The sequence below is a fragment of the Musa acuminata genome, chromosome BXJ1-2 (assembly GCF_036884655.1).
Source record: "Musa acuminata AAA Group cultivar baxijiao chromosome BXJ1-2, Cavendish_Baxijiao_AAA, whole genome shotgun sequence".
In the NCBI taxonomy this organism is placed as follows: Eukaryota; Viridiplantae; Streptophyta; class Magnoliopsida; order Zingiberales; family Musaceae; genus Musa; species Musa acuminata.
This window is the reverse complement of record NC_088328.1, coordinates 21,585,194-21,596,636: the sequence shown is the minus strand read 5'-3', so window position 1 is coordinate 21,596,636 and position 11,443 is coordinate 21,585,194. Positions and strand designations below refer to the sequence as shown.

At 40.8% G+C, this 11,443-nt stretch overlaps 1 protein-coding gene and 1 pseudogene across 1 annotated transcript; one reads left to right on the top strand and one right to left on the bottom strand.

Moving 5' to 3' along the window:
• Positions 1-557: 557 nt before the first annotated feature.
• On the bottom strand, positions 558-1,939 carry LOC103973962 (cinnamoyl-CoA reductase 1-like; annotated as a pseudogene).
• Positions 1,940-4,972: 3,033 nt separating this feature from the next.
• LOC135598105 (cytochrome b561, DM13 and DOMON domain-containing protein At5g54830-like) lies at positions 4,973-9,357 on the top strand. Its single transcript, XM_065091636.1, has 2 exons — positions 4,973-7,942; positions 9,058-9,357. Exon 1 carries the CDS (start codon positions 5,099-5,101, stop codon positions 7,817-7,819), a length of 2,721 nt encoding a protein of 906 aa, XP_064947708.1. The 5' UTR covers positions 4,973-5,098; the 3' UTR covers positions 7,820-7,942; positions 9,058-9,357.
• The last annotated feature ends 2,086 nt before the right edge of the window (positions 9,358-11,443 follow it).

Genomic DNA, 11,443 nt, shown 5'->3' with positions numbered 1-11,443 from the left:
GGGCAAATCATTTTATAGAATAGTCTATACGCTTACTAACATATTTCCTCCTTGCTAGACTGGAAGCAATAACATTGATGCTTGAAAATTCCTCCAAAAAGATAAGATTGCTGTGAAGCTCAAGTGAATCATCAGGATTCTGTCCTCACTGGACTAGATGATATAGCATGATGACAGCAGATGCATATCACATCGGATGTCTAATGTTCTGCACTTATGTTCTGTATTTTAAGGGGAAGCATCGGCAGGTGGTGCCTGTGCAAGGAAGCCTAGCGTCAAAGTATGTGTGCCTTTCATCTTTTTCAGAGACCAAACAAGAGTATCAAAAGAAGTACTCATTTTGGATGCACAACTCCCGCAGTGGTCTAAATGCTTTCAGGTGGGAAGTATGAATCTCTAGTTTGCTGCAACCAGTTGATTGATGCTGAGCTAAAAATACGTCTTTGAATACTGATTCTACTCTGTGGGATTAAGGATTAGAAGAACAGGTGTGTTGAAGCGTTGGAATTGTCCTCCCACCAAACCCGCTCAACTCCGGTCACGGTGGCTTTTGTATGCCATTGAGGTTTGTTTATTGCTTTATACAAGTAAAATTGACAGTCTTCCTCACTCGAAGAATGCCTGTGGTTCTGCCCTGACTGAATAAAACTGAGTTGGTAATGATAGTAGCAGTAGCAATGTTCCCAAAGAATAGAATTCCTTTGAACAGTATGTATTATGTTCGAGCAGGCTGCTATTCGTCTAATAAATTGTAACATCAATGGCCACAGGGAATTGAAAAGATTTCATTGTCCATTCAGAGTTCTACGATGTTATACACTGTGATGCGATCAGTATTGATGGAGTACGTCTACAAGATTACGGGGAGAAGGAGAAAAATGCTGTGCACTGCGATGTGATCAGTATTGATGGAATACATCTACAGGATAATGGGGCGAAGGCCTTTCTCTTGAAGGCTCTTGACAGCTTCAGAGAGGCACTGCTTCGCAGGAACGAATGCAACCGCCAAGTCCTTCAGCTTCTGACTTGCGAACTTGTAGCCCTTCCTCGGTGGATTCACGTCGTCCTTGCACCTGCAACGATGTCCAGAGTCGATCGATTCTCCTGCGATCGATGGCAGATCAACTGACGAAGAGATAAGGTATACTTTGAGGGGATGGCGTACTCCGGGAAGAGCTTGGCGAGTATTCGGACGGACGACCGCCCCCCGTTGCAGCGTGCTCTCGGCGCATACGTAGCGCCCCTTGGCACCCCTCGCCTCGACCACCTTTACGTGAGCCTCGGCGGCGTCCCTGACGTCGACGTACCTTGGTGATTGACGATTCGTGATTTACGTGGTTTAATCTACTGTCTAGGTTAAGACATTGGTGATTGACGATGATGATGGTGATGACCTTGGTGTTCTTGCGGTGCCGGAGGTCGCTCCAGCACGACTCGTCGAGGCCGCGGTTAGGGTTCATGTAGACAGCACCGACGGAGGAGGTGAGAACTACACGTCGAACTGCAGCGTCGATCACGTTCCTTGTGCCCGTTATTGCCGGCTCGATCACTTGCTCCTGCAGAAAGACGAAGACGAAGAGCTCAAGGTTGGTACATGAGACAAGGATTCGCCATTTCTATCCTGACGAAGCACTCACCGGGTAGTCCGTCACCGGAGAGGCCATGTGGAACGCACCATCACACCCATGGATTGCAGCGCGCAAGCTCTGCACATCAAGCAAGTCCGCTTTGGCGAGCACCTGCCGCTCCTTGGCTCCATCAAGAGCCCGTAAGTGGCCATTCTTCGGATCATCAGCAACAACAAGGCATTAAGATCAGAGAAAGCAAAGCTTTCACACGAATCACACTACAGCAAATACCGACCAGGATCCCTGACGGCGCCGGTGACGCACACGGTCCGGCCGTGGCCAGGGAGGACGGAGACGTCGTCACTTGGCATCCTTTGGTGCAGGGAGATACAGGTGCGAAGAGATCAGCGGAAGCCTCAAAGAGCACGAGGGTGAAATGAGGAGGCTTTGTGCATGTTACTCATAGAGAGAAGGTTGAAAGAATCATCATCATGCATCTGTACTGGTTTGCAGGAAGCTTCAAGTGTATTTGCACAACATTTGTTCTTGAAAGAGTCGATTAGCATCCTTTTACACTGTCCAATAATGATCAAACCTGGAAGAATTATACACAAACATTCATGAGAAGTCAACAAGAGAGGTTATGAATCATGTAAACAAAGCGCATCAACACATCAAATCACAGATCATGAGGAAGCTCTCCCAGGTTGATCTTTGTCTACTCTGGGTTGACACTCGATGCACAGCACTAATTCAAGCAAAGAACAAGTGTTGATGTGTGAATGCCATGTTTGAACCTTCGAATTCTTCATGTGCATGCATGGGCAAGAAAGATGAGTTTTGAAGCACATTAGTTTAATGCAGAACAAGAAACTACATAAAATGACCTTGTATTGCCCTTGTTTTTTGCATGTATGAATTGATTTGAATAGTGGCAGTGAGATTTTGATGGTAGATAATACCAATTGGAGCATGAATATAATATATTTTTTTTGTTGATATTGGATGATAGGGGTCAGTATGCTTGTATTGTACCAATATGATAACTTACCAAAATAGATTCAGAGTGAATTTTAATCCTTGTTTTAAAGTGAAACAATAACTATAGCACATTCTATGGATATTTTCATCCTACATTCTTATCTATAAGTAATTGATTTGTGAATGCAAAAGTTACAATTTTTTCTTCCTATATATTGATATGTACAAACAGAAGTTTGACCTTTTAGTATTGGCTAGTTGGCAATTGTATTTGGGATGAATCATGTGACAAACATTTGCTACCTATATCTTATGCTTGTAGCATTAATTCATAGAAACTATGTATAAAACAAAGGGATATAATTACAATAATATTCAATAAGACATGAAAACTATTAGTAGCAACAAAACAAAAACAACAATTGATATAAAGTTAAAGAGTCTCAATTGATATAATTGCTTTTTGCAAGGCCATTATCCACACATGCTATAGTCCTTGTGTTGCCATCTTCTTGTGACTTAGTAGATAAGGTCATATATGCTTTGCATGCTATAGAACTTACCTTGACCACCTGCTGTTTACTGTAGACTTTGACCAAATAGGGAAAGAGAATAATTAGTCTTGATGGTTATGCAGCTCACCACACAGTGTCAACTAATTCTTGATGCTTCCATTGGACTGATGGAGTTCATTTGTTGTTGGTCTTTTCATTCAACTATATGTTGTTTTCATATTTTGGTCAGATCAACTCTTGTTTAACATTGTGGAAGCTTTAAAGGTGAAGCTAAATATTGCAACAACACATTTGCAACTTCCATCATCACATCAGAATTCAGAAACATGTGGAATTATCCTATGTTTAAGCAAAAGAAAATATGATGCTTAAGAGAAGAAAATGTGTGGTGAAAGATATGGTTGACCTACAAATGTGTCATATGTTGCATAATAATGCTAGAATTGCTATATTTGTTTAATCGCAGAAAAAGAAAAAGAAGAAAAAAATAAATAAAACCCATAAAAACCAATTAAGGCCAGGTCTCACATACTTCACCATGTTTTTGATGTGATCATATGTTTCTAATGAGGTGTTCAATGATTTCTGCTTGTCTAAAGTAGATATTTTGGATTCCTTAAGAGTCAGAATACACTTAGATTTCACTAGGCAGATAAACTTGGTGAAATCAACTTGACCAAAAAAAAGACAACAGATAGATCAGCATCAAGAAAAAAATGTTCTATACCTCAGGATCATGTTTTATGCACCAATAAGATGATTTGTTGCATGTTATAAACAACTACATTGAACATGTGCAAGTCCTCCCCAAGGTTCTTCCAAACATACTTTTTATTCAGTCCATCTAATGTAATCTGTCTAGAATTTATTGTAGTGATATCAGTTCAAAGGTTCCCCATCAAATCCTAATATCATAGGAAATATTTTTTTTCCCCACATGCCCATAAGGCCATTGGAGAGAAAAAAAAAAGTGAGAGAAATGAATAAAGAACTAAGTATTAACTTCACCCACTTCACCCACATGGCTACAAGTCCATTGGCCATTGTAAAGAGAGAGAGAGAGAGAGAGAGAGAGAGAGCAAATAATAATAATTGTAGACAAAAGAGAGGAAATTAAGAAAAAAAAAACAAAAATAAAGTTGTTTGATGAAGTGATATAGATATCCAACAATAAATAAAAATAAAAATATATAGATTTATGTATATATACACACACATATATATATATATATATATATATATATATATATATATATATATATGTATATATACATAATATATATATAAATGGCTAAATTCTTAACAAAAATATCTTATTTTCACTTCTTCCCTATTAGCATCATTTTTCATTTATTCGGTTGGAGTGTTTTTTATTTTCTAAAAGATGAAATTATGCATGATATCAATATTGTCATTGTGACCTCTACCACCACCCTACTATCGTCATCTTTGCTTCCTTCATTATCGCCTCTGCTCTTTGTCCATCGTTATTACAGACTTGTTGATGTGTTATCACGTATGCTATTTTTTTGAGGGAGTCAAAGATGCATGATTGATTGATAGGATAGAAGAGGTCATCGAGTCAGTGGCGACCAAGCTTAGCGAGCGGTTAGAATCTACATTAGGGCTGTTGGGGCAAATGGAGAATGTCACATATGACAAGTTTTAGTGTAGGTCATGACTATAACTATGGAGGCGGGAGATAGTGGACAATCATGATGATGAGGAGGAAGAGGGGAGGGAGGGGTGGACACCTAAGGTAATTTTGTATTTTAAAAAACATAAAGAAACTTTGCGAAAATAAATAAACAAAAAGTTAATAATGAAAATAAAGATGTTTTTAAGGATTTGTCATATATTTTTATAAATACACGCATGAAGAAGGGAGAAGAGAAGCTTCCGAAGCGATCCCACCAATTGTGGGTTTCCTCGTGGCGACGCACTAACGACCCGTTGGTGGGAAGCCGCCCGCTTCCGTCAAACCCTAATTTGGACGTCCCGCAATTTCCCCAGATCTCGATCGAAGCTCCTCCCATGGCGCCTTTGCCGTTGCTCCTTTTCCTTGCTCTCCTCCCGGTTGCCGTCGCCGGCGACGGATGCGCCAAGAATACTACCCTTGCTGGCTTTGAGGCGGACCTCGCCATGGCCCAGCACCAGGTCCGCGGCGTCGTCCGGATCGTCGACGGCTGCTCCTTCTCCGTCCGGCGCTTCGACATGCTCGCCGGCTCCGACCAGGTCAGGTGGTGGGGCGCCGCTGGCGACGACTTCCGGAACCTCTCCCTTGGGTCCCAGATCTCCGACATGCCCCTCAACCGCACCTACCGCAATGAGTCGCTTACTGTTCGGCTGTGGGGCAACGCCACTTGGGACCAGATCACGGTCCTCGCCATCTGGGACGAAGCCAGCGCCTCTGACTTCGGCCATGTCGTCATCCGTAACGCCACCGGCAACGAGACCGAGCCTTCCCTGGCGCCAAGCCCTGGCCTTTCCCCAGCCCCCTCTCCAGCTCCTGATTCTCCGGCTTTGGCCAAGAACAGAAGCAGGATCCGCCGCCCGCCGACCATGTTCGACAACTGCCTGACTTTGTCTCCAATATTTCGACTTCGGTGGTCGCTGTACCCTGAGTCTGATTCCGTCGATTTTGGCCTCGAAGCAACCGTGGGATCGGAGTACTACATGGCCTTTGGGTGGGCGAAGCCTGATTCGTCATCTCCCATGATCGGTTCCGATGTGACGGTCACTGGGTTCACAGAAGAAGGTATTCCCTTTGCTGAAGACTACTTTATTACTGCATACAGCGAGTGTCTTCTTAACAAGGATGGCAAGGTCGAAGGTGTGTGTCCTGATACTATCTATGAGGGATCGGATCCGATTGGACTGGTGAACAACACCGAGTTTCTCTATGGGCACCGCCGAGATGGGGTGGCATTTGTTCGTTACAAGCGCCCGCTGGCGTCTGTTGATGAGAAGTATGATGTGCCAGTGAACAGGACAGAGAACATGACAGTGATTTGGGCGCTTGGTATATTGAGGCCACCTGATTCCCTTAGGCCATACTACCTTCCCCAATATCATGGAAGTTCACAAGGAACGGCTTATGGTTACCTTAGACTCAATGTGTCAGAGCAGGTGGACGACTGCCTCGGGCCACTGGATGCTGAAGATAAGGAGGATCAGGATCTGATCATTGCTGTCGCGAAGACACCTCTCATTGTTACATCAGGGCCAGCTTTGCATTACCCAAACCCTCCAAATCCCTCAAAGGTGCTTTATATTAACAAGAAAGAAGCACCCTCGCTGAGAGTAGAAAGGGGTGTGCCAGTAACCTTCTCGATACAAGCTGGGCATGATGTTGCACTCTACATCACATCCAATGCCATTGGTGGGAATGCAACATTGCGGAATATGACCGAGGTTATCTACGCGGGTGGATCACAGTTCGAGGGTGTGCCAGCTAGCCCAACAGAGTTGACTTGGTCACCTGACAGGAATACACCCGATCAAGTTTACTACCACTCCTTGTTTGAGCAGAAAATGGGTTGGAAAATTCATGTGGTTGATGGAGGTCTTTCGGACATGTACAATAATAGTGTTCTCTTGGATGATCAACAAGCATCCTTTTTCTGGACTTTATCCGAAGATTCAATATCTATTGCAGCTCGAGGTGAGAAAAAAAGTGGATATCTTGCGATTGGATTTGGAAGTGGAATGATAAACAGCTATGCCTATGTTGGTTGGATAGATGATAATGGGAAAGGTCATGTAGACACTTATTGGATTGATGGAAAGGATGCTATGAGTGTGCATCCAACTTCTGAAAATATCTCACACATGAGATGTAGACAAGACAATGGAATCATGACATTTGAGTTTACTCGTCCTTTGTCACCTTCCTGTAGTGGAAAGATAGAATGTAAGAATATCATTGATCCAACTACTCCTCTAAAAGTCATTTGGGCCATGGGTGCCCAGTGGTCAGAAGACGATCTAAGTGAGAGGAATATGCATTCTGTTACAAGCAATAGGCCTGTTAGGGTTCTATTGTTGCGAGGATCGGCAGAGGCAGAGCAGGATCTGCGCCCTGTTCTAGCTGTTCATGGGTTTATGATGTTTGTGGCTTGGGGTATCTTGCTTCCGGGGGGAATATTGGCTGCAAGGTATTTGAAACATGTAAAAGGTGATGGCTGGTACCAGTTACATGTCTACTTGCAGTACTCTGGAATCGCAATTATGCTACTTGGTGTTCTTTTTGCAGCTGCTGAACTCCGTGGTTTTTATTTAAGTTCAGTGCATGTGAAATTTGGTATAACTGCTATACTCTTGGCATGTTCACAGCCAATAAATGCATGTGTACGTCCCAAAAGACCAGCTAATGGAGAAGTTGCCTCTTCAAAACGAATACTTTGGGAATATTTTCATGTTATCATTGGGAGGTCTGCCATTGTAGCTGGAGTTGCTTCTCTATTTAGTGGAATGAAGCATTTGGCACAAAGATATGATAGCGAGAATGTTCAAGAGCTTACTTGGGCATTAGTATTATGGATTTTGGCTTTTGTCCTTTTAGTTATGTACTTGGAGTATATGGAGGTTAAGCGAAGAAGAACGGACAGGAGTCATCTAAGAGGCAATTGGGTGTTGGGAAATAGTGAGGAAGATGATTCAGTTGATCTGTTGCGTCCTGAAAGTACTGCTACTAAATCAGAGTCTCAGTCATCTGGCATGATGGAAGTGCAACTTGAACCTCTTAGCAGATAAGTTACAAATTTGTTTTACATCAAAACAAATAGATAAGTACTTCAGACTTGGGACTTTTTAATGTATAGAGAAGATGGAGCCATGGTGATTGACTTTGCCTGAGAAGATTCTTTTGGTGTAAAGGTATATTTCTTTATAGCTTTTGGAGCAGGTTAGAACTGATTTATATTTTCTGTGTTACTGCTGTTACATCTGCACCACAAGACTGGGTCATGTATGTATACTACAGTTTTGTAAGGATACCAGTTCTTGAGCTAATTGGTTTTCATTGGGCATCCTTTCTTCGATGCTTTATCCTGATTATCTAAATAGAAAAATTTCAGGCTAATCAATCAGTTTTTGTCCTTATATAATAGGTTAACTTTAATTTCTCAGTCCGATGCTAGCCATTTTCAGCTAATATCGAGGAATTTTAATAACTACATTGTATTTGTTAATGTTATTAAGGATACTGCTGTTTGATCAAGGATTTATGTACATCTACCAGTAGTCAGATCAGTGATTATGGTCGTATAATCTTGTACGGTGATAGAATAGTGTGGATTTTATTTGGGGTAGTGTATTTAACTAAGGTATGAGAAACATATAAAAGTGTATTTATATAAAAATGTATTTAACTAAAGTTATATTTATACAAAAAAAAAGAATAAATTGCAATAAATAGGGAACTTCAACTGTAGAAGTGATCACATTTTCATAATTTTATGGACTGCACATGCCACATGTGGTTACACTGAATGTTCAAGTCACTCGAGCTTCTGTGCTAGGTAGATAAATAAATTATATTCACATATGATGGCACCTAAATCTGTTGTATTCATTGTGATGGCACTGGAAGATTTGTAATCTATATATCATGCCCACAACCATTTGATGGCACCTGTATGATTCACAATCGATATATTCATTGTGAGATGCTTGTTTTTTCCTTTCTCAGTCTACGAGTGTGATTGATACTAGTCAAGTTTCAACTTCTATTTATAACTTGTAATTGTAATGACTTCTATGTGAGATGCGTCAGAAGTCCCATGAAATGTAGTCTTAGTCCCTACACCTTTATTTTGTGTGCTTTAGAAGATGGAATAGAATAGCTATTTCTTGATGAAAGTTTTGCTGACTTATACTGCAGTCATTCAGTTCGGCATACAAAAGCATTTGATTGTACTACATGGCTGTAAACATTACCCAAATTTAATATTGTAGTTTGTTCTGAATTTCTAATACTACAAAGAATTCAGGGCTGGCTGATGAATGATGCTTGCAATTCAAGCAAAATACTGTAGCTGTTGAAGAGAAGTGGTGTTTGGTATGTGGCTTTTCTTGTGTATGTATCAGATTTTTCGAATTACACATCAATTACCATGATATTTTTTCAATATTTGAAGTATGATGCTCTATTAATAGAAAAGATAACTTTTTATCGTCAATCAATAGAATAAATTGGATCTATAAGGAGTTGAGTGCAGTATGCATATTATCAGCTTGGTCAATGATAATTGAATCTCCCACTTATGGCTATATGCTAGAATTCAAGTTCATGTGCTACTTTTTCGTTTTTGCATTATTGTGCTATTGTACTTGCTGTTCTCGAGTTTTGAGGGTTTTGTTGTTTGAATGAAGTACATTAATTTTGGTAAAACTTTGGTACATTTTGTGATCATGCGAATGATAGTGCCATCTAAATTCGTTATTTGAATGGTACATTTTGTTGTGTTATTTGAGGCTTCCTCTCGCCAACCATTCGCTAGCTGCATACAAATTTGTTTGGATCGACGTTTGCTGTGGTGTCAGACATCTGCATACAAATTTTTCACTCTGCCTCTTTCCTTCGTGAGTTTCAGATAATAGTAAGAATCATCTTTATTATATAATAATGACGCAATCACTCACACAGATGCTTTTCTTTTTTTTTCCCAACCACCAAACAGGTCTTACTCAATGTATACAGGGCAATTAAAAAAAAAATTTGAAGTTTTGTTTGTTTAAAGGATCGTTTTTGTTTTGTTTTATTCACGTAAAACGTCTCATATTTTCTTAAAGATGGTCAATCATCTCTATTCCGTCATCGTCACCTTTGTCTTGTTTCGTTCATATGTCTTTTCTTTCATTATCATCATCACTCAAGCACCCTCACTCTCGTTGTCATTCTCACTTGTGTGCTCTCACTATCATTGTCGTTTTTGTCCACATGTTCTCTTACCTTCGTCATTATTTTTGCTCATGCGCCCTATGCTTATCGTCATCCTCATCGCTTTCGTCTCATCGTTCATACGTCTTTTCTTTCATTATCATCATCACTCAAGCACCCTCACTCTCGTTGTCATTCTCACTTGTGTGCTCTCACTATCATTGTCGTTTTTGTCCATATGTTCTCTTACCTTCGTCATTATTTTTGCTCATGCGCCCTATGCTTATCGTCATCCTCATCGCTTTCGTCTCATCTTCTCTTCTCTCCTTAAGGGTGCAAGCACGAAGCTAGCATTGGGAGCAAAAGATAAGAGGCGCAAGGGTATTCGAGGTGGCGCTTCATGCTAATGCCATGGGACGATTAGCCTTGTGATGTGACGAAAGTGGTGACGAGAGAACGAAAATAGTGAGGAGGGCCTCATGATAGCAAAGGCAACCACGAGAGGACGTTGAGACGAAGACTATAGAAAATCTCATCTTAAAAAAAAAAGGATATTACATGATAATAAAACAATGTCCTACTATCATGAATAAAGTTGTAAATAGGATGTTTGATATAATGCTCGTATATGTCTATGTCTTTCGATTTTATTCATGCTTTGCACAGCATAAAGAGGGCTTGTAATAGGTTTGACAGTCCCATTTTGGTTGGCTTTTATAGTTTTTCAGGCTTATCATCGTAGGCAGGTTATGTGCAATCGTCATATAGAGGCAAAACTGCTTGGAAACAAGTCATTCAAGCAACCATTTTGGGGGTTTTTTAGCTTCGCAGAATGGTGTGGAGTGTTAGCCAGCATAGTATTCAAGAGTTACCTGGGTGGCACATGACTAAATAGGCCTTTGGGATAGTGTTTATAGTTGGTTGGTTCGCTACCTTGTTTCACAAGTATTATATGAGCACTTGTGGGGATTTTTGGCTATGACGGAACATCTTAGACCCTTTATTGCATGATCGTTCAAAACTTACAAAGTCTATATTTGTAATTTGCATTGTATATCAAGTGTATGCTGAAATGATTGCTTATAGAACCCGAGTTAAAAGTATTTTTTTCTAACATGTCTTCTCTTTTATATGTTTTTAAAGAACCACAAGAGGTTTTGGAAAGACTAACCCTATGTGGACGGGCAGGCAAGGGTTATGCATGACTTGGGTAAAACTAGTTAAGTCCATGACAGATAATATCAGAGCAAGACAATCACACTTAGAAACGCTTGACATATAAACGTAGGAAACCTAGCGGGGTTACATTGAGGGCAACCAGCGCATGCAACTATTTGGAGGAAATTGGCGTTGAGATTTAGAGAAAGAAGTCACTCAGAAGAGTGAGAATCCAAGATTGGCATTCAGAGAAATGACCAACCCTTCGCCTGGGAGCCATCACAAGGAAAAGCAAGTTAGGAAGAACGTATACTGCATAAAGGTCAGGATGGCTGAGT

Coding starts and splice junctions, on each gene's coding strand:
- LOC135598105 (XM_065091636.1), top strand. CDS start 5,099: ATGGCGCCTTTGCCGTTGCTCCTTTTCCTTGCTCTCCTCCCGGTTGCC.